Below are 23,173 nucleotides of genomic sequence, written 5' to 3'. Positions count from 1 at the left end.
GCAGATACCTGGAATGCGCCGCTCCTCACCTCTGACAAGCCCCGTTCCGTTTGCCTTCCCAGCCTGGGTTCATGCCTGGCTGATGGGCGGCTGATCTGTTAAATGATAATGATTAGGATTTAATAGGCTGCAATGCTTCGCGTGTCTACCAGATGGCATAAATTCATGAATTGTAATGCAGTATATATATATATATATACTGTGCAGTATTGCAGCCAGCGGGAATAAAATGCTTCAATCCCTGCCTGGAAAATACCTCAATGCACTCGGGCAGAAAACAGTCACAAACCTCAATACACCTGGGTATACCCGAATTCGTGGGACTAGCCGAGCTCGAATAAAGTGTGTCGCCAGTGTACACTCACAGACACATACAGACACATACAGACACATACACCCACACAGACACACACACACACTCACAGACACAAACACACAGACACAAACACACACCCTCACACCCACACACAGACACCCACACTCACACACTCACACCCACCCACACTCAGACACACTCACAGACACCCACACTCACAGACACACAAATACACTCACCCACACCCACCCACAGACATTCATTAGAAGGGAGGGGGCCTACCTGTTCCTCCAGGGCCTGCTTGTCCTCCACATGCTGCATCCACATGCCAGGGGATCGGGCAGGAGTTGCGGGAGGATCGGGGGGCTAGCGGGAGGATGGGGGGGCCAGCAGGAGGATCGGGGGTCAGTGCGAGGATCGGGGGGCTAGCGGAGGATCGGGGGGCCAGCGGGAGGATGGGGGGGGTCAGCGCGAGGATGGGGGGGCCAGCGGGAGGATCGGGGGTCAGCGCGGGGATGGGGGTGCCAGCACGAGGATCGGGGGGCCAGCGGGAGGATGGGGGGGCCAGCGGGAGGATGGGGGTGCCAGCACGAGGATCGGGGGCCAGCGGGAGGATGGGGGGGTCAGCGCAAGGATGGGGGGGCAAGCGGGAGGATCGGGGACCAGCGGGGGGACAGCCGGACAGGCGCACGGCCACCAACCTCCCCGATGTGAAACGTGGCAAGCCGGGCGTGCGCCCAGGCTGCAGCCAGGAGGGGGTCAGGCAGCCATGCTGGGAACAGCCGCACGGGCCACACCAACCTCCCCGATGGAAACGTGGCCGGGAAACATTGCCAACCCACCCCCCCCCCCCTCCAGCGCGTGCGCACCCCCCTCCCTCTCTACCTCCCGCCAGGCTGCTTCCCTTCTTCCCCGCTCCTATTACCCTGCCCGCGCGGGTGCCAAAGGAGCGTGGGACGGAGGGGAAGCGCCTACCTGGTCTTCCAGCCCTGGGCAGCAGCAGCCACGGGGACCCCCCCCCAGCCTACATCCGGGGACCCAGCCTACATCCGGGGACCCCCCTCCAAGCCTACATCCGGGGACCCCCCCTCCCAGCCTACATCCGGGGACCCCCCCTCCCAGCTTACATCCCACCCCGGACAGCAAGCTGGCATCGGGTGCAGGGGGAGGGGCTGACCCAGAGCTGCCAGCCGGCCCTCTTCCTCCAATCAGGGAGGGAGATTACTTGTTTATTTATGTAAAAAAATTAAATTGGTGCGAATGGGGGAAATTTGAGCGCGAACGGGGGAAATTTGAGCGGGAGAAATTGTGCTGCTTGGGCCAATATTTACTCGCCCGGGGGTTAAATCCACCCGCCCCGGGCGAGTAAATGTATAGGATTGTCGAACACTCTGTGTATATATATATATATATATATATATATATATATATATATATATATATATATATAGTGTTCGACAAATCACCCAAAAATCTACTCGCCCAACCAAAAAATCTACTCGCCACCTAGTCCCTACCCCGCCCCCAACCCCGCTTTAAAATAAAATATATAAATAAAATACATTTAATAAATTCCTAGTCAGAACAACATTCGTTTTTGACAAATGTATTTATTACATTATACTACAATTAGTCCTTGTTACGTGTGTGTGTGTGTGTGTGTGTGTGTGTGTGTGTGTGTGTGTGTGTGTGTGTGTGTGTGTGTGTAAATGTCGGATCTAGAAATAAAAGCCACATTTGAATGACTAGTTTCCTGAACCCCTTCACAATATCTAAAGCAGCAATCCCGCCTGGGATCTTACCTGATCCGCAGTCCCTCAATGTCCAGGTACCTCATTCCCGCAATGTTATAAGTTGGAGGGGATGTGTTCCCTACCTGTCTTCTGGGTTAGGGGGGGTTCCGATGTCTTCCGTGTGACGCTTGAGTCAGATCTGGAAGAAAGCCGTATAGGTTATTTTGGTGTAGTATAGGACAGTTAAGATATATAGGGTAAACAAGGGATAGACTAAAATGTTTAATGTGAAAAACGATTAATGTGGATAAATGTGGCAAGACATACACCAATTGGCTTCAAACTTGGCACAGAACATGCTTTGCACTCCCCCAAACTGTCCTGCAAATTTCATGTTTTGTGATAACATGCACCGCAAATTATGTACATTAACCACTATCCGAAAGTGGAAAATGCTTACCTTAAACGCGTTTATTGTGAATCCAGGAGTCAAAACATACAGCGATTCATTTAAAGCTTGCCACATGAGGTGCTGTATACTGCCCACAACTATCCTGAAAATTACAAAGTGTTTGCTAGCACACACTGCAAATTGTTTACATTATGCACTATAAGAAGGGCCAAAACATAATCCAATGACATTAAAATTTGGCAGAACACATACTTTACACGGCCCGCAACTATCCTGAAATTTACATGGCTTTTGCTGACATACACTGCAAATTATTAACGTTAACCAGTTGCTGAAGAACAACAGTCTAAAACAGGCATGTCAAACATGCGGCCCGCCACGGATATTTTTGCGGCCCGCTCACCGCGGGAGAAGTGAGCGCGGGTGTGGGGGAAGCGAGTAGCACGGGCAGAAGTAAAATCTGTCCTTCAGGGGCTGGAGGCGTACGGTGGCCGAGTGCAGTCAATCTGCACTCGTGCCGTGTGTGGGAGGACACGGGGGCGGAGTCAAAACCCCGGAGTCTCTCCTTGAAGTAAGTGTGTGTGTGTGTGTGTGTGTGTGTGTGTGTGTGTGTGTGTGTGTGTGTGTGTGTGTGTGTGTGTGTGTGTGTGTGTGTGTGTGTGTGTGTGTGTGTGTGTGTTTCACCAGAAGGAAGGCTCACAGCTGGCAACTGAAACTGCCGGCAGACTGGAAAAAAGCCTCACTACTTCTGGCTCCCTACAGTGGCATTACAGGTAAGCACCATGTCGCCTGTGTGTGTGTGTGTGTCTGCCCCCTTCCCAGTCTGTGTGTGTGTGTCTGCCCCCCTCCCAGTCTGTGTGTGTCTGCCCCCCTCCCAGTCTGTGTGTGTGACTGCCCCCCTCCCAGTCTGTGTGTGTGACTGCCCCCCTCCCAGTGTGTGTGTGTGTGTGTCTGCCCCCTTCCCAGTCTGTGTGTGTGACTGCCCCCTTCCCAGTCTGTGTGTGTGACTGCCCCCTTCCCAGTGTGTGTGTGTGACTGCCCCCCTCCCAGTCTGTGTGTGTGACTGCCCCCCTCCCAGTCTGTGTGTGTGACTGCCCCCCTCCCAGTCTGTGTGTGTGACTGCCCCCCTCCCAGTCTGTGTGTGTGACTGCCCCCCTCCCCGTCTGTGTGTGTGACTGCCCCCCTCCCCGTCTGTGTGTGTGACTGCCCCCCTCCCAGTCTGTGTGTGTGACTGCCCCCCTCCCAGTCTGTGTGTGTGACTGCCCCCCTCCCAGTCTGTGTGTGTGTCTGCCCCCCTCCCAGTCTGTGTGTGTGTCTGCCCCCCTCCCAGTCTGTGTGTGTGACTGCCCCCTTCCCAGTGTGTGTGTGTGACTGCCCCCCTCCCAGTCTGTGTGTGTGACTGCCCCCCTCCCAGTCTGTGTGTGTGACTGCCCCCCTCCCAGTCTGTGTGTGTGTGTGTCTGCCCCCTTCCCAGTCTGTGTGTGTGACTGCCCCCTTCCCAGTCTGTGTGTGTGACTGCCCCCTTCCCAGTGTGTGTGTGTGACTGCCCCCCTCCCAGTCTGTGTGTGTGACTGCCCCCCTCCCAGTCTGTGTGTGTGACTGCCCCCCTCCCAGTCTGTGTGTGTGACTGCCCCCCTCCCAGTCTGTGTGTGTGACTGCCCCCCTCCCCGTCTGTGTGTGTGACTGCCCCCCTCCCCGTCTGTGTGTGTGACTGCCCCCCTCCCAGTCTGTGTGTGTGACTGCCCCCCTCCCAGTCTGTGTGTGTGACTGCCCCCCTCCCAGTCTGTGTGTGTGTCTGCCCCCCTCCCAGTCTGTGTGTGTGTCTGCCCCCCTCCCAGTCTGTGTGTGTGACTGCCCGCCTCCCAGTCTGTGTGTGTGTGACTGCCTCCCCTCCCAGTCTGTGTGTGTGTCTGCCCCCCTCCCTGTCTGTGTGTGTGACTGCCCCCCCTCCCAGTCAGTGTGTGTGTGACTGCCCCCCTCCCAGTCTGTGTGTGTGACTGCCTCCCCAGACCCCTCCCAGTCTGTGTGTGTGACTGCCCCCCTCCCAGTCTGTGTGTGTGACTGCCCCCCTCCCAGTCTGTGTGTGTGACTGCCTCCCCTCCCAGTCTGTGTGTGTGTGACTGCCCCCCTCCCAGTCTGTGTGTGTGACTGCCCCCCCTCCCAGTCTGTGTGTGTGTGTATGACTGCCCCCCTCCCAGTCTGTGTGTGTGACTGCCTCCCCTCCCAGTCTGTGTGTGTGTCTGCCCCCCTCCCAGTCTGTGTGTGTGACTGCCCCCCCTCCCAGTCTGTGTGTGTGTGACTGCCCCCCTCCCAGTCTGTGTGTGTGACTGCCCCCCTCCCAGTCTGTGTATGTGACTGCTCCCCCTCCCAGTCTGTGTGTGTGACTGCCCCCCTCCCAGTCTGTGTGTGTGACTGCCCCCCTCCCAGTCTGTGTGTGTGACTGCCCCCCTCCCAGTCTGTGTGTGTGACTGCCCCCCTCCCAGTCTGTGTGTGTGACTGCCCCCCTCCCAGTCTGTGTGTGTGACTGCCCCCCTCCCAGTCTGTGTGTGTGACTGCCCCCCTCCCAGTCTGTGTGTGTGACTGCCCCCCTCCCAGTCTGTGTGTGTGACTGCCCCCCTCCCAGTCTGTGTGTGTGACTGCCCCCCTCCCAGTCTGTGTGTGACTGCCCCCCTCCCTGTCTGTGTGTGTGACTGCTCCCCCTCCCAGTCTGTGTGTGTGACTGCTCCCCCTCCCAGTCTGTGTGTGTGACTGCCCCCCCTCCCAGTCTGTGTGTGTGACTGGCCCCCTCCCAGTCTGTGTGTGTGACTGCCTCCCCTCCCAGTCTGTGTGTGTGTGACTGCCCCCTCCCAGTGTGTGTGTGACTGCCCCCTCCCAGTGTGTGTGTGACTGCCCCCTCCCAGTGTGTGTGTGTGACTGCCCCCCCTCCCAGTGTGTGTGTGACTGCCCCCCCCTCCCAGTGTGTGTGTGACTGCCCCCCCCTCCCAGTGTGTGTGTGACTGCCCCCCCCTCCCAGTGTGTGTGTGACTGCCCCCTCCCAGTGTGTGTGTGACTGCCCCCCTCCCAGTGTGTGTGTGTGTGTGTGTGTGTGTGTGTGTGTGTGTGTGACTGCCCCCTCCCAGTGTGTGTGTGACTGCCCCCCCTCTCAGTGTGTGTGTGACTGCCCCCTCCCAGTGTGTGTGTGACTGCCCCCCCTCCCAGTGTGTGTGACAGCCCCCCTCCCAGTGTGTGTGTGACTGCCCCCCTCCCAGTCTGTGTGTGTGTGACTGCCCCCCTCCCAGTGTGTGTGAGACTGCCCCCCTCCCAGTCTGTGTGTGTGTGACAGCCCCACCTCCCAGTGTGTGTGTGACTGCCCCCCCTCCCAGTGTGTGTGACTGCCCCCCCTCCCAGTGTGTGTGACTGCCCCCCTCCCAGTGTGTGTGACTGCCCCCCTCCCAGTGTGTGTGTGACTGCCCCCCCTCCCAGTGTGTGTGTGACTGCCCCCCCTCCCAGTGTGTGTGTGACTGCCTCCTCCCAGTGTGTGTGTGACTGCCCCCCCTCCCAGTGTGTGTGACTGCCCCCCCTCCCAGTGTGTGTGACTGCCCCCCCTCCCAGTGTGTGTGACAGCCCCCCCTCCCAGTGTGTGTGTGACTGCCCCCCTCCCAGTCTGTGTGTGTGTGACTGCCCCCCCTCCCAGTGTGTGTGTGACTGCCCCCCTCCCAGTCTGTGTGTGTGTGTGTGACTGCCCCACCTCCCAGTGTGTGTGTGACTGCCCCCCCTCCCAGTGTGTGTGTGACTGCCCCCCTGCCAGTGTGTGTGTGACTGCCCCCCCTCCCAGTGTGTGTGCGACTGCCCCCCCTCCCAGTGTGTGTGCGACTGCCCCCCCTCCCAGTGTGTGTGACTGCCCCCCTCCCAGTGTGTGTGTGACTGCCCCCACCCTCCCAGTGTGTGTGTGACTGCCCCCTCCCAGTGTGTGTGTGACTGCCCCCCCTCCCAGTGTGTGTGTGACTGCCCCCCCCCACCCAGTGTGGGTGTGTGACTGCCCCCCCCCACCCAGTGTGGGTGTGTGACTGCCCCCCTCCCAGTGTGGGTGTGTGACTGCCCCCCACCCAGTGTTGGTGTGTGACTGCCCCCCTCCCCGTGTGTGTGTGTGTGTGTGTGTGTGTGTGTGTGTGTGTGTGTGACTGCCCCCTCCCAGTCTGTGTGTGTGTGACTGCTCCCCTTTCCAGTCTGTGCAAGTGTGACTGCCCGCCTCCCAGTGTGTGTAAGTGCCCCCTCCAAGTCTGTGTGTGTGTGTGTGTGTCTGCCCCCCTCCCATTCTCTGTGTGTGTGTGTCTGCCCCCCTCCCATTCTGTGTGTGTGTGTGTCTGCCCCCCTCCCATTCTGTGTTTGTGTGTGACTGCCCCCCCAGTGTGTGTGTGACTGCCCCCTCCCAGTGTCTGTGTGTATCAGTGACAGAATGTATACAGACACCAACCCACTCACCCACTCACCCACGTGTCAGTCAGTCACCCACGTGTCAGTCAGTCACCCACCCATATGTCAGGCAGTCAGTCACCCACCCACCCACCCACGTGCCAGGCAGTCTAACGTGTCAGTCAGTCACCCACCCACGTGTCAGTCAGTCACCCACCCACGTGTCAGGCAGTCAGTCACCCACCCACGTGTCAGGCAGTCAACCCAAGTGTCAGGCAGTCACCCACCCAAGTGTCAGGCAGTCTCCCACCCACCCCCCCAAGTTTCAGGCAGTCTCCCACCCACCCAAGTGTCAGGCAGTCTCCCTCCCACCCACCCAAGTGTCAGGCAGTCAGTCACCCACCCACGTGTCAGGCAGTCAACCCAAGTGTCAGGCAGTCTACCACCCACCCCCCCAAGTTTCAGGCAGTCTCCCACCCACCCAAGTGTCAGGCAGTCTCCCACCCACCCACCCAAGTGTCAGGCAGTCTCCCACCCACCCAAGTGTCAGGCAGTCTCCCACCCACCCACCCACCCACCCACCCAAGTGTCAGGCAGTCAAACCCAAGTGTCAGGCAGTCTCCCACCCACCCATACACCCACCCACCCAAGTGTCAGGCAGTCAAAGTGTCAGGCAGTCAAGCCAAGTGTCAGACAGTCTCCCACCCACCCAAGTGTCAGGCAGACTCCCATAAAAGTGTCAGGCAGTCTCCCATAACCCAGCCACCCGTCAGGCAGTCTCCCATACCCTAGAGCAGGCCTGCACAACTCCAGTCCTCGAGGGTCGCAAACAGGCCAGGTTTTCAGGATATCCCTAAATCAGCACAGCTGGCTCAATTAGTGGCTCAGTCGTACTGAGCCACTAATTGAGCCAGCTGTGCTGAAGTAGGGATATCCTAAAAACCTGGCCTGTGTGCGGCCCTCGAGGACTGGAGTTGTGCAGGCCTGCCCTAGAGAAAGTGCAGCGCACCATGATCCAGAGAAGAGGCAGGTCTGGCAAAAATCTATCTTTATTAGAAAGTCATAAAAACAAGGGATGCAACCCCACCCCACTCTGCCACATAACCAGGATGCTGACACCCACCTGATGACGTCAGAGCTACCACATGGCGCCCCCTAGTGACGTCAGACGTCTAGGTCTAAATCCCTGGCAATACAGCATAGAGCTGCCTTGGAGGACTGCAGCCACAGCCACACATGGGGGAGTGTTCAGTCTGGGGAGAGGTGTGGCTGAGGCTGCAGTCCTCCAAGGCAGCTCTATGCTGTATTGCCAGGGATTTAGACCTAGACGTCACTAGGGGGCGCCATGTGGTAGCTCTGACGTCATCAGGTGGGCGTCAGCATCCTGGTTATGTGGCAGAGCCGGGAGGGGTGAGTATCAGGGGGGGTGGTATATATTGTGACTGTTTTCTTGTGTTTGGTAGCCTTCACCTTGAGAAAGGCTGTATTTGACTGCCGAAACGTTGGACTTTATGGCATATTAAACCTCCTTTGAGTAAGACCGTGTGCCTGCTTCTTCTTCTTTGTCCGGCTACAGGAAGGGTCAGGAGACAGGGAGGACAGAGGCAGGAGAACCCCATCTGGCTCCGGCCTTGCCTGTCCCTACGAATACAAACATACAACCCCTCACTGAATAACATAGCCCTAACCCCATGTAATAATCCTGGGTGTAAACAAAATAATGGTTTTATGAATATTGTAATGGTTTATTAGGGACCTAGGAGGTGGCCAGTGGGGCTGTTATGTGTATTTGTGTTTATTGTGGGTAGCGGGGGTGGGTGAACGGGGTATTGGCCCCAAGGATGGGTGTTTAGGCCTACCGGGTGGGGGGGTAGTGGGAGGGGTTAACCCCTTCATTACCTTAGCGGTATTAACCGCTAAGTTAAAGAAGAGGTTAAGTCATCCCCCAACCCCCTGGCAAGGCCTAAACACCCAGCCAGGGCCAAATACCACCTCCTCCCACCCCCGCTACCCACAATAAGCCTGGCACGGGTGTATAACCCCTTCATTGCCTTGGCTGTAATGAAGTTGCCTGTAAATGCATTTTTTATGCATGGGATTCATGCCGGGGGTCTCTGGTGCTGATATCAATGGATATCAGCTCTGGGACACATGCATGTTATTTTCATCGCAGCTTCACCCCACCTTCTTGCCAACTTTTGTGGCGGGACAATTTGGAGAAGAAACAGCAATTTTAAAGTGGAGATCAGCCGCAATAAGCTGATCAGGGCTTATAGAATTGAGCGTGTTTGAAAAACTGGCGATCAGTGCCGAAAAGTGGCTTATCACCGCGCATCTGCAGATTTTATTTATTTATTTATTTTCCGGCAAAACAAAAAACGGTTATTTTTGCTCTAATCGCCAGCTTCTCTGGGCTTACTGAATCGCTGTAGGCGATTACTGCATGAGGGCCTTAGGGAGGATTTGTTCCTGTAAAGTACACCTAGTTTGGCATAGGATTTGGATGTCAGGGTATCAATGTGCAACCCAAATGTTAAATGGGAGTTGAACTATATGCCCAGATATTTCAAACCAGTAACAGGGGCTAGGATGGTATTAGAGCTGGTTTTTATCTGAAGCTCTGTCATTGGTAGCTTTAGCAATTTAGCTCTGGTCCCAAATACCATTGTTACAGTCTTGTCAGTGTTTAAAATCAGTTTGTTTTGGGAAATCCAGTTTCAAGTCTCAAAAAATCAGATTGAAGTACGTGTTCAAGGTCAGAGAGGCGAGGGCTGCGTGCATATAGGATAAGATCTAAGGCCTCTCACAATAACCCGTTGAGAAAATAATATTCCTATCTAACTGACATACGTATAAAATATACTCTACCAAGACCCCTAATACAGAGTTACCCACCTTATACGGGAGCAGCTGCCAGACGAGTATAGTAAATGTATCTTATTTCTTTTGCCACTGGAGGGCAGCGTGGAGTTACACGGAGTGGCGCCCTTAAGGACGACGTGCCAGTTAGGCGGAAGGAGACGCGCACACACTTTTATGTGAAACGGATATATTTGGGGAGGGATTTAGGAGTCTGAGTGAGAAAATTGATATTTTGTCACAATGGAAAAATGGAAAAATTAACCATTTAAATATGCACAGATTTTATCCCACTTTTGGAAATTAGGGATGTTGCCTAAAAGTTTGAGAATGCACAAAGTGCCACCCCTGGGCTTTAATGAAGCAGCATTTGTGGGATAAGGGGAACAGCATTCTGTATAAAGGTATTTTGGGCTCGATATAAATAATTGAAGCCAAAAACTAATATTAAGGGGCCTATGCAGAGAGCAGCGCCATTTTTTTATTTTTTTTTAGTAGAACTCGCCGCACGGCTGGCGAGAACCAAAATCTCGCCAGTTTTGAAAAGGGCCGTATGCAGAAAGGCACGATCGCCATCTAGCGGCTGTTCGCGCCATTAAAATGGAGAGAAATTCTAGAATTAGCTCCGCCAACAAAAGTTGGCAGGAAACTGGAGCTCACCGGCGAGAGTGAAAAGAAGAAAAAAAATCGCGCTTTTTTTCAAACATGTTTCACCAGCGCGCATCTCGCCGGTTGAAACTCTCCATAATCAAGCATGATTTTAAATGCAATTTTCTGACCTTTCTGCATATGGAGATAAAATCACGCCATTACAGGTACAATTTATTACCAATTCCAATTATTTCCAGCGCTGCTCTCTGCATAGGCCCCTAAGTAAATTGAGAATGGAAAAATATTCAGCACAAACGTACAGAATGTGATGTTCTGAGAGATCTTACAGATGTTATCAAATCCCACAATGAATGTATAGAAAATGTCTGTATAGAACGAGTCAAACAAGAATATGCCAATAAAACGTTTAATTGGGAGATACAGGGGCCACAATTCAGGTCAGTTAGCTGGAAGAAGGGAAGCCGGTCAGCCGGTAGAGCCGGTCAGCCTGTCAGCCAGTAGAGCCGGTCAGCCAGAAGAGCAGGTCAGCCGGTCAGCCAGTAGAGCAGATCAGCCGGTAGAGCAGGTCAGCCGGTAGAGCCGGTCAGCTCTGAGATCAGCATTACTTATATCCCCTAAACGTTGTCCCCTGCATGTAATGCGCAGAACAGCCTACACTGCATATACTGTACATGAGATACTAAACCCTTTCTTTTCTCTCGACTCTAATCTGAATGATTTGCTAATTGGTTTGTAATTAGAGAGATATTTGTAGCAGAATCCCATGTATGTTCTTTTTACCTTTTTAGATACCGTTTTGTGTTATAAAAGATATGACAGATCAGAGGGGCTTCCTGTTTGCACTCGTGTTTTGGCAGAAGTGTATATGTGACCCTATAAATCTCCATCACACCCGGCTTGGCAGTGTGACACTAGTGCAGCGACCTGGGGAAGAATCACTGAGCTGTTAGCAATAGATACAACGGATAGAAAAGACACTACACATAGGTTGGATTAAAGAGAGTATTTTATTTAAATAATTAATCTCTTTGCTGGGAGGGGCCTGCAGCACATTGCAGAGCGATATAGTAACACGCAGAGCAATGCACTGCAGGCCCCTCCGGCAGCAAAGGGGTGAAGACCAATGCAGGGTGTATAAAGATCTCACTGATAATTCATGCACAAAGGGCAGTTTGTTGCTGTGATCCAGAGGAAGGCGAAACATAACCCCTGCTGTGCAATGGGGGAAAAAAATTCCTTCCTGACCCCATTAAATGGCGATCGGATGGTCCCTGGATCACTGCACAGTGAGATCAGATGGAACAGCACAGATCAGCGTTGTTATACACAGGGGCACACTCAGTATATAGAGATGCGGGTGATGGGGCCCTTGTGCCCCTGTGTATAACTCACCTGCTCCCCCATCCCCCTGCATATCTATCCCATTCACCCCTTTTCCTCCCGCATACCTCGCAGGGCCGGCCGGCCATTAGGCGGTCGCCTAGCGCGCAAAGGTCCTAGGGGCGCATTAATAATCATTATTATTTTTTCCTCTTATTATTTCTAATTTATTTATCTTTTTTTAAAAATTATTATTCTTTTTTTTATCCAGTATTTTGGCGCCCTTTTATTTTTATTTTGCGTCGCGCTGGGGTGCGGTCGCACCCCCTGCAGCCCCGATAGCTACGCCACTGTTTATTTTATTATTTTATTTATCTTATTATTTTTTATACAACTGGGGCACAAATTTTAAGTTTCGCCTGGGGCGCATGAAACCCGTGCTCCGGCCCTGCTCCTTGTTCTCTCTCACCCTCTCACGCCCAATATCCCAATCTCCCTCTAGTACCTGCCCCTCCCGCAGCCTTCCTGATCTTATCTGCCTCTCCTGCGGTCAAACCAACTTCTCAGGGCCCCTAGAATACCCCTGGATCTACGCCCTGGCTCCTCTGCTACCTGCTCCCGGGGTCTGCTGCTCCGCCTAAAAAAGGTGAAGCAGCAGATCTGTCTGCACCTCTCGTATTCTGCTACCTGCTCCCGGGGTCTTCTCCTCCGCCTAAAAAAGGTGAAGCAGCAGATCCGTCCACACCTCTCGTATTCTCCTAGGCCATCGTCCACCACGTCGCCAGACTTGACATCCGCTTCGTCGTCTGCCTCATCGGCCGCCTTGTAGCCCACCTCTTCGCACCACTTGACGCCCGCTTTATCGTATGCCTCGTCGTCCGCCTCGTAGCCCGCCTCGTCGTCTGGTGGCACAAAGGGCACCACCTTCGTGCGTGTCCTGATCTGCAGGAGACATGAAGTGTTTGTAACCAGGGACAGTGATACTCTGTATCGCAAGAGCTCCTGTGCCACTTATACCCCCTCCCCAATACCACGTTATACCGCCCTCCACAGGGCAAATACCCGTTATACCCACCTCCCCAGGCTCAGTACCCAGTTATACAACCCTCCCAAGGCCCAGTACCCGTTATACCCACCTCACCAGGCCCAGAACCCGTTATACCCACCTCACCAGGCCCAGTACCCATTATATACCCCTCCCCAGAAGGTCATGTTTCTATTTATCAAAAATACATTGAGTTACCTCTGGTTTTCAAGCATGTCCTGGGGGAGTTATCACAGAGACACAGAAACGTCGCTGAGTTTGGTGAGTAACTCCCTTAAACTCTCAGCAGTTGAATTCCCCATTAGGCGCTTAATGCGTTAAAAACAAGCGTTGCTATTTCTTTGCATGAAGTTGCAGGTAATTGGAAGAGTTAAACAGTGACGGCTATTTCATCACTCACCTTCTTCCATCGAATCGGTCTTAGCGGTAGTGATCTCAGTATTATTTCCTCCTTAACATCGGATATCCATATCCATTCTTCGCCTCTGATCTGTATGCAAGACAATGCTTTAAGACAGGGTTGCGCAACCTTTTTCCCCTGCTCCCCCCTCCACCCTCCCCACCTTGTCTCCGACGTTCTGATGTAACGACGTCATGTGATATCACGTTGCTATGGTAATGTCACATCATGTGACGCCACGTTGCTGTCTCCAGAAGCCGCCGGAGACAAGGAAAGGGAACTTACAGAGGCCTTGCGCGCGATTTCCGGCATTTAATTTAAATGCTGTGGGGAAGAGCGAGGGGCCACTGTAAGCGCCGAGCCCCTCCTCCCCAAGAAAATGTCGCACCCCTCGATTTGCACACCCCTGCTTTAAGAGATATTCTGGGACCCTCCAATTCCTCCATCGGACCCTTCCTCATATTGACTGACCTTGCAGTGCTCTGCACTGACTTGCACTGACCTGCTATGATGCCTCTCAAAATACCATGCTAACTCATTCTGAACATACATGTGTCCTTTCTACATGTTACTCAGCTTGTATGGGCCACAGACAGCTTTCCCGGGGTCCAGGACTAGTTGCCACCGGGGACACTCACCCATGGGTCGGTGACCTTGCGAGAACCCACCCCCCCAACCTGTTTTCTCTTGCATTGCCATAGACAACAACATTTCAGCCTGCTGGCCTTTCTCGGTAAAGTGGCTAAACCCACTAAATCCAGCAAAGAAAGGCCAGCAGCCGAAACATTGTAGTCTGTGGCACAATAAATTATCTTTTTTTATTCAAATCCGTGTGCCCTTTTCCATCAATCATATTGTATACATTGGACGAAATGCCGGTCTTCCCTGAGACTAAGGGGCACCAGTAAAAGTATCACTAATTGTTTTTTTTGGTGTGCAGCAAATCCCCATCATTTTTGCGTTCTCTTGCTCTGCCCCAATCTGACACACCACCTTGCTCTCTCACCCCCCTCTTACACTCCCGCGTCACCCTTTCCTTCCCCAAAGGTTGTCCTTTAATCAGATCTTACCCAAATTGTCTCCATCTCCCTTGGAAATGTTCTGTCTTTAAACTGTGCGGCTCCTCTTGATCCGATCTTTCTTAGCTGACCCCTTTAGGTTTCGGCTCCGAGGGTCTAAAAAATAAGCGACTCCGAAAAGATGTGAAATATGCGCACGGGTCCTAATGGGGCACTGAGGGGGAGACTTAAATACTAGTAAATATAATCTACTGTGCTAACAAATATAATCTATTAACTAACAAATATAACTTATTAAACTAACAAATATAACTTATTAAACTAAGAAATATAATTTATTAAACTAAGAAATATAACTTATTAAACTAAGAAATATAATTTATTAAACTAAGAAATATAACTTATTAAACTAACAAATATAATCTATTTAACTAAATAAATATCTATTCAACTAAATAAATATAATCTACTTCAAAACAATACAATAAAAAGCTGGAGAAATGATACGTTAACCAAGCCACAGATTTGATGCCAATGAGCGTTGAACTCCTTGCAGATCCACCGTCAGCTGGTTGTGGCAGAAAGTGGTGACATGCAGTAGAACAGAGTGGTTGAGCTGTAACCACGGCAGTCAGGTCAGAAATCAACACAATATTTTTTTAAATTTAGAATGAGAATGTTCAGTATGTCACATTCTGGCCTCAGACTCTGAGCCCTGTCACATGTTAGCAGCTTGTGATAATAGAAAGTATCCATATACTGGGATGTAATAAGAAACATGAAGGTCATTTTATACTGGGTCCCATAACCTGCTTTATATGAAGTATCATTTTACACTAGTAGAGATATTACATTTTGAAAAAATAGCGCTACTGGCGACAATGTTCATTTTCTCTACAAATGATAAATGAAAAAGTTGGATAAAACGTTATATGTGTGTGTGCGCGCGCAATATATATATATATATATATATATATATATATATATATATATATATATATATATATATATATATATATATATATATATATATATATATATATATACTGTAAATATTCCTGTATATTCATTTGCATGTCTTAGACAGGTCTGCAACCCTGTCTTTCACCATTATCTTTAACCTTAATAGTCGTGTATATATATATATATATATATATATATATATATATATATATATATATATATATATATATATATATATATATATATATATATATATATATATATATATATATACATACACATATAGTATGTATATATATATATATATATATATATCATACTATATGTATATATATAGTCTGTTTTATACACACATACACGTGTGTGTGTGTGTGTGTATATATGTGTGTGTGTGTGTGTGTGTATATATATATATATATATATATATATATATATATATATATATATATATATATATATATATATATATATATATATATATATATATATATATATATATATATATATATATATATATAGTATAACCCAGAGGTGCGCCAAGTGGGGGGGGGGAGATTTGCTGTTTGCTGTTATTAAATGCACTAACGTTCCAAATTCTGTCAAGTTTAAATATATTTTAGTTCTCAATTACATTGCACCAGATATCAACTTGATTTAATGACACCGATTGAATTGAACACACTTGTGAGTCATATAATGTTTATTAACATGAGGGACTATTTAACACCAGATAGCCCCTTTGGTGTCCATCCCCTGATGAAATCCGCAAAGGCGGAAGAAACGCGTAGGGACGGTTTACATTGTAACTACGGTGGCTGACCTGCCTTCGGCACCAGAGAGAGACCAAGGAAACACAAGCAAAGTCCTTCCGGTATCCAGTACCACATGCGTGGGAGTAATGGCGGACGCACGCTGCTGAGAAGCTCCTGACGGATGGTTGATATACACCCTGGAGAAAACGGCGTTCTCAAGTACTGGAATACGAACTAATCGTGAGATTGCAGAGCGGAGGTGACTGTGGTGTCTTCGTTTGGTGCATGGGCAGGTCCCATAAAATGCTTGTTTTAATCAGACAAATTGTAAGTGTGCATTTGTCATGTCCATGATTTATTAAATTGTTCATCTGATTTTACACAAGGATCGGGCGCTTTTTCTCTTTTCTTTTTCTAATAGGTACTATGGGAACTTGGTGAGCCCAAGAAGAAGCAGCCTGGACCTTTGTTTTATTCATTCATGGACTTCATTTGGACTTAAAGTATTTTTTATAGTTCATTTTTTTGTATTTTTATGCTATATTTTTTATATATTTTCAACAGATTATTGTAATAATTTTTTTCACATTTTTGCACATTTTTTATATTTTTTTTTTTGTTTGGTTTATGTACATTTTTTCATTATATTACATTTTATTTTGTATAGGCGAGCACCAGTTGGTTCATGTAAATATCTTAATCAATATTGGTATTTGGTGCAACATTTTGGCACACGTCACCAGAGAGGCAGCAATTTGGGTGTGCTGAAAAAGGTGCGCTGTCTTTAAAACTGTTCCTTTAAATTGTCATCCTCAATAGACAGCAGCAGCTTTCCATTTACACCCATCTTGCATTTGCATCTCTGGGACATCTGGCAAAATGATGAAAACTAGTAAGGAGCGTCTCATTAGGAGACAACAATATGCAGATTCAGCTGAAATAGATATGACAGAATTCAAAGAGGATACAATTGATCTAAAAACCAACTTTTTTAAGCTTGAAAGGTTGGCGAAGGAAGAGATGAAACATTGGCTTGATCTCCTTTCATTGCAGAATTATCTGGATGCCAAAATAGTCCCTAGGGGCCTAAGGTTTACAAAAAAACCAACATTTGATACAAATATTGATTTTAAAAATAAGTGGAATGACGCAATGGAGTCATGTTCCTTTACCCTAATAAAATTATTAATAAATTATAGGGAAGATAAGCTTAATGAAATCGCAAAAGAAATAGAGGAAACCCAACAGATCATGATTCCATATGTGGAAAGTGAAGAATTCCAGGAGTTGGACAAACTAGTTGACTCTAGGGTACTGAAATATGAAAAGGAGATCAGTGATCGCAAGAGTAGCAAATATGTTAGAGATCAAACTGACTATGCTACTGATAAAATCAGAGATTGGAGACGACATGATAGGAGAGATAGATCCAAACATTATACTCCAAATAAGTATTATAAAAAAACCAACCATAAAGATGACAAACAAAGGGACAAGAGTAGAGACAATTCAAACACTCACTCAACATCTAGTGACAAAGGACAGAACACTCATAGAAGTGAAAAGACAATAGCAAATACACAATTTTCCTGTCCTACAGAAAATAGATTTGAAGTCTTACAAGAAAAGGGGGCAAGTTGTGAGGAGACTGTGGTGATTGACAAAAGTAGTGGGGCGATACCTAAAACACAGATTAGGGATAGCAACAAGAACCACCCAGAAAATACTGTCCCAACCATTAAATCTCACACTGCCTCTTTTTTAGAATTAGTAACACAAGAAGAGAATCGGGAGAGAGGAAAATCTTATCCCCTGTGGGATCGGAAACCGACGTATCATACAAACACTCCACAACGGAGAAAAAGAAGCTGCGAGGAACCAGGGGAGGGAAGCGCGAACAAAGAAAGAAGGTAGGTAAGCTAAGAGCCAGCAATCCAGAGGTACACGGCATTTTCAATTTATAAACACATATTTTGTCTAGTAACCACATATCACTGCTGACCAAGGGTCTCTCATTTGCCCCCAGTAGTCTTCCAAACAGATTTGACCTGTTTGTAGACTTGAACAAATATATTAGGAAAATCACACTGATGCGACATTTCACGATGCAAAACAAGGAACAACAACAATGTATACTTAACACACAGGAGATAGCTTGCATTGATGCAATGTCCACCCTGTTACAAGAAGGGATACAAATAGAGGAGTCATCACATTTGTTGGATATAAGTCAGCTATCCGTTTATGAGCTAGATAGTTCTATATCATCTACGAATAATCATACAAATATTACATCACAACCAGGAAGACCCCTAGTTTTATATAGAGAACAAAGTGTTGATGGATCCGCTGATCTCCCTTCAGTAAGAGATACCAAAATAGTCCACTCTCCTTTTTCTGCAAAGTCCACGTATTTTCCTTACCATTCAAAGGGAGCATTTGTTGAAACTTTTTACACCATGGTTCTTAAGGATTTTGAACAAATGTGTTTAAATACAACATCAATACGGAATAGAAATCTATCAAAAGAGGAGAACATCGCACTTAAGGAACTTTGTAGTCTAAACAACCTTGTCATTAGACAGGCGGATAAAGGAGGGGGCATAGTTCTGCAGGACAGAACAGATTACCTGTCAGAGGCTTTTAGACTCTTAGGCGACAATACCTCATATATCATTTTGGGGCAAGATCCTATGGAAAGTTTTCAAAAGAAGTATAAAGATCTTCTTACTCAGGCTCTAAATATGAATGTCATTAACAAGTCAGAATTTGGTTTTCTTTACATACGGTTTCCAAGAACACCTATTTTTTACCACATTCCCAAGATACATAAACACATTTCCAACCCTCCTGGAAGACCCATTGTTTCAGGGGTGGAGTCGATGACATCCAGCGTGTCCCAATACGTGGATTATTTTCTACAACCTTTAGTCACACGATTGAAATCGTATTTAAGAGACACGTTGCATGTCCTCGACTCCATCTCTGGAATCATTTGGAAACCCACATACATCTGGGCAACATGTGATATTACATCTTTGTATACTTGCATTAAACATAATAAAGGTTTAGAAGCAGTAAAACATTTTCTTAATTTGGACACAAGTTTAGGCAACACACAATCCTTGTTTATTTTGCAGGCCATTACATTCATACTAGAACACAATTATTTTTTATTTGAAGACATTTATTATTTGCAGATCTGTGGGACGGCCATGGGCACGAGATTTGCCCCCAGTTATGCGAACCTCTACATGGGTTTGTGGGAGGAACTACATGTGTGGGGTGATGCAGATCTGGGGGCGAGTCTTGTGTACTATGGCCGTTACATAGATGACATCATCCTAATATGGGATGGTGATCAGGAACTCCTGGAACATAAACTGCAGACATTTAACAACAATGACATGGATCTGAAGTTTACTTACAATGTTAATAAGAACACGATTGTGTTTCTGGACTTAGAACTGGAGGCTCATTTAAATGGAGAAATCATCACCAAAACACACTTTAAAACAGTGGCCACCAATAGTTATCTACACAATAATAGCAACCATTACAAAAGATGGTTGGCCAATATCCCCAGGGGCCAATTTCTCAGAATTAGGAGGAATTGTTCTTCACATTCTGATTTTTTGGCCCAGGGGGAAATATTGGTTGAAAGATTTCTGGCCAAAGGTTATGACAAACACATCATACTGTATATGAGACATTTCGACAGGTAGGTCTCCTAGAGCGTAAATCTTTATTATCCAAATCAAACAAGGTTGGAGGGACCAATGGTGATTTTGGGGTCAATTCTGTCAAGTCACCATTTTTCATTACGACATTTAATAATTCAGTGAAAGGCATTTCAACAATTCTCAACAAACACTGGAGTATATTGTTAAGGTACCCAATAATTGGAAATAAATTACCAACTAAAGTTCCCATTATATACAAAAAAGCCAGAAACTTGAAAACCATTCTGGCACCTAGTCGCCTTAAACAGATTAAGGATCTTTCTTTGTTAAAACCGACAATAAATGGCAACTTTGTTTGTGGTAGAAATAGATGTATAACATGCAAACATATGTGCAAAACCAACCAAGTTACATCCTTTTTTAATAAATCTACACATACAATTAAGAGTCATATGGATTGTCTATCCTCATTCGTGATCTATGTCATTACATGCAAATGCGGACTCCAATATGTGGGGAGAACCACAAGGACTCTAAGCACAAGATTTCTAGAACATAGAAGAAACATTCTACATGGTATTACCACTCACAACCTATCTAGACATTTCTTGGAAATACACAACAAGGATCCATCATCATTGACTGTTATGTGCTTAGAACATATCCCTCTAGCATTATTAAGTGGCGACAGGGTCAAAAAACTGAACTTAAGGGAGACCTTCTGGATTTATATGTTGGAGACATTAAGTCCAGGGGGTCTAAACGACTGCATTGACACAAGTACTATAGTGTAATATAGATTCAACATCCACGTCCATTGACGGGATCTCAGAGGTCTGGGTTGAGCATGTTTAGCATGCTCCCTCCGGGGTCCTAGTCGGTGTGATTGTGGGACCCTTGGTCAGCACTGTATCACAAACACACAATATTTATCTTTGACACAATATTTATCTTTGACACAATCACATTCCTTTATCATTCTTAATAAGTTACTATGTAATAATCATATTTAGAATTTAAGTTCACTTATTATTATATAAACCATGTTTACACAAGACACAATATAAAACATAAAATTAATTTTTAATTCAATTATTAGTTAGTTCTATTCACTTGGATTGCTGCCTCTTGGCTTGTTAGTATTTCTTTTTCTTAAGTAAAATAGAGCTTCGCTTCTCTCCCCTATTACTCAACGTACAATAGTTTAATATAGACATTTACAAATACATATTCATCCTTTATATAGTGCAGTTATTATACCTAGAATCAGCACCAATACTAGTCGTCACATTGATATATTTTTAAAAAATAATATTGGGATGGTTATAATCCAGGTCCCTTTCACCCTTATGCTAGATTAATTTTTGCCCCCAATTATATCTATAGGGATCTTCTCTCTATAATGATATAGAAAAAAATCATTTAGGAACAATTGTAATTTGATCAATCAGGACTCTATATACCCAAAATAGGGTTATATTTGATATACAAATCTATAGCCATATAAAAGTTTTTGGCTTGTCTCTTGCAATCATTAACCACTGTTTCATCTCTTCTTTCCAGTTTACATATGGAGAGATACATTTAATGTTTCTCTCTTTTTCAAGCTTAAATATGTATATATTTTCTTATTAATTATTATATAATGCACAATTTATTGCTTTTTAGATATTAGTACGGTATTTAGATTTATTATACATATATGTGATTTATACAATTAAGGACATTATATTCATATTATTAGTTATAGGTAGGGTATGTGTATATTATGTGATAATGAATTGGTTCACGTTTCAAAGAAGACTGGCATATGTTAGATGTCATTCAATTTGAATATTATTATTATCATTATTTATTTATTATTCAATCTAACTATATTTTGTATATATTCTTTATAATTTTTTTATTTTTAGTATTACACAAACGTTGGAATAAGTTTTATTTTGATGTTCATATCCTGTTCATGTTAGTATGTAATTTGCATATAAATTGTCTAACTACTTCATCAGCAGCAGTATCCTCGTTTGCTGTTATTAAATGCACTAACGTTCCAAATTCTGTCAAGTTTAAATATATTTTAGTTCTCAATTATATTGAGTCCCAGAAAAAAAGAAAAAACACAAAAGCGCACCAAGATTGAGATTTGATATGTATTGACAACAAATAAAGATAATAATATGCACTTACATATATAAAAACTTTAATGGTCCAGATCACGATCGTCACTTCTATTGGTAGGGCAACATATGGGATGAAGAGGGGGGGTAATCTCAGTCCTCAGGAACAAGCCCCGCGCGCTGGGGCTGTATTCAGAGGCTGCGCTGCGTCTCTGCTTCACACGCTTGTCGGCGTGTTGATCTGCGTAGTGCGCATGCGCGGCAAATGAGGCCCCCTATAGTAGTCCCGGAAGTGCCCGCCCGTTTTCCGTTTCGATCGAAAATGGCAATAAAAATAGCAATAAAAACACTTGTGTGAAGACTGGCTGTATGTGATAAACAGACCAGCGACACCCTTCGCGACGCGTTTCGAATACAAAAGTATTCTTCCTCAGGCGATATCAGGGGCACCTGTTTGGGGTCCTTTATATACCACATAGATGATTGGTTAATACCAATAAAAGAACATCCAATCCACTATTGGTTAAATAGAAAAGGGGGATGGTTCAACTTCACCAAGCCTGCCCCTTAATGTTAAAATGAACAGGATATTGATGCTGTATTGCAGTGGTGGCACTTTGAGTAATAATTAGATAATAAAAGACAAAAGTGCCACTCACCAGTGGAAATACATAAAGAGATACCTACAGGTGGCCCTTTTAACAAGTGTCACATATAAAATACATTTGAAAATATATGTAAAAAAGTAGTATTAATAAAACATTGTGCTACCACATAAAAATACAACAGTTAAACATAAAACATATAATATAAAGAAATGGATGTGGAGAAGAAGGGGGGGGGGAAGGGGAAAGAGAAAGGAAGGAGGAAAAGGAAAAACATGTGCAAGGTAAAAAAAAGACATAAAAACAAACAAAAATATCAATAACATGTTGAATAAAATTGGCTAAAATAGAATGCATCTCAATTCTGAAATTTTGATAAAACCAGACTGCAAAGAAAAGATCACCTGTCATTTAGTTACCGCAAGAAGGGAGTCAACTCCACATAATCATTTAACCCCCCAGGATGTTTAGTTTGGAGTGTGTATATCCAGAATTGCTCCCTCCTTGCGATAAATAAATCCTTATCGCCACCTCTAGTAGTAGTGGTGATATGTTCTATACCCATGTATTTGACCCCTGTGGTGCTGCATTGATGGACATCCTTAAAATGGGACAGCAAATGGGTTAATGGTTTACCAGAGGTCAATGTTTTAGGGATGTTGACAATATTTCTTAAATGTTCCATCACACGTATTTTCAGATGGCGTTTTGTGCGACCTACATATTGTAGTCCACACCCACATTGTAAAATATATATAACATATGTGGACAGACAGTCAATATAGTTTTTAATCTCATATTCGTGATCTGTCATTTTGGACTTAAAGTGATCTTGTGTCAGCATCCTTGGACAAATTTTACATCTATTGCATCTATGATTACCTTTAAGCCCCAATAGATCTCTAAGGTCCTTCTTCTTATTGGGGACACTACCCTTTAGAAGGC

General features: G+C 46.3%; 1 protein-coding gene across 3 annotated transcripts; it reads left to right on the top strand.

The window, feature by feature from the left end:
• Nucleotides 1-3,144: 3,144 nt before the first annotated feature.
• On the top strand, nucleotides 3,145-21,711 carry LOC142477505 (uncharacterized). 3 transcript variants are annotated; one of them, XR_012792441.1, is made up of 3 exons: nucleotides 3,145-3,234; nucleotides 17,589-17,733; nucleotides 21,070-21,711. XR_012792441.1 is itself a non-coding variant. In XM_075582305.1 (2 exons), the coding sequence occupies exon 2, from the start codon at nucleotides 17,914-17,916 to the stop codon at nucleotides 19,546-19,548; it is 1,635 nt and encodes a 544-aa protein (XP_075438420.1). In that variant the 5' UTR covers nucleotides 3,145-3,234; nucleotides 17,589-17,913; the 3' UTR covers nucleotides 19,549-20,469. The 3 variants fall into 3 exon arrangements, 2 of the variants coding, with proteins under 2 accessions (XP_075438420.1, XP_075438421.1); XM_075582305.1 differs by lacking the exon at nucleotides 21,070-21,711 and having other exon boundaries at nucleotides 17,589-20,469; XM_075582306.1 differs by lacking the exons at nucleotides 3,145-3,234; nucleotides 21,070-21,711 and adding an exon at nucleotides 16,252-16,326 and having other exon boundaries at nucleotides 17,589-20,469.
• The last annotated feature ends 1,462 nt before the right edge of the window (nucleotides 21,712-23,173 follow it).

The sequence above is a fragment of the Ascaphus truei genome, unplaced genomic scaffold (genome assembly GCF_040206685.1).
Source record: "Ascaphus truei isolate aAscTru1 unplaced genomic scaffold, aAscTru1.hap1 HAP1_SCAFFOLD_2186, whole genome shotgun sequence".
Classification (NCBI taxonomy): Eukaryota; Metazoa; Chordata; class Amphibia; order Anura; family Ascaphidae; genus Ascaphus; species Ascaphus truei.
Note: the sequence above shows the minus strand (reverse complement) of the source record. Positions and strands in the feature narration are given on the sequence as shown.

Bases quoted from the DNA above. Each gene is read 5' to 3' on its own strand.
- LOC142477505 (XM_075582305.1), top strand. From the start codon at position 17,914: ATGCGACATTTCACGATGCAAAACAAGGAACAACAACAATGTATACTT.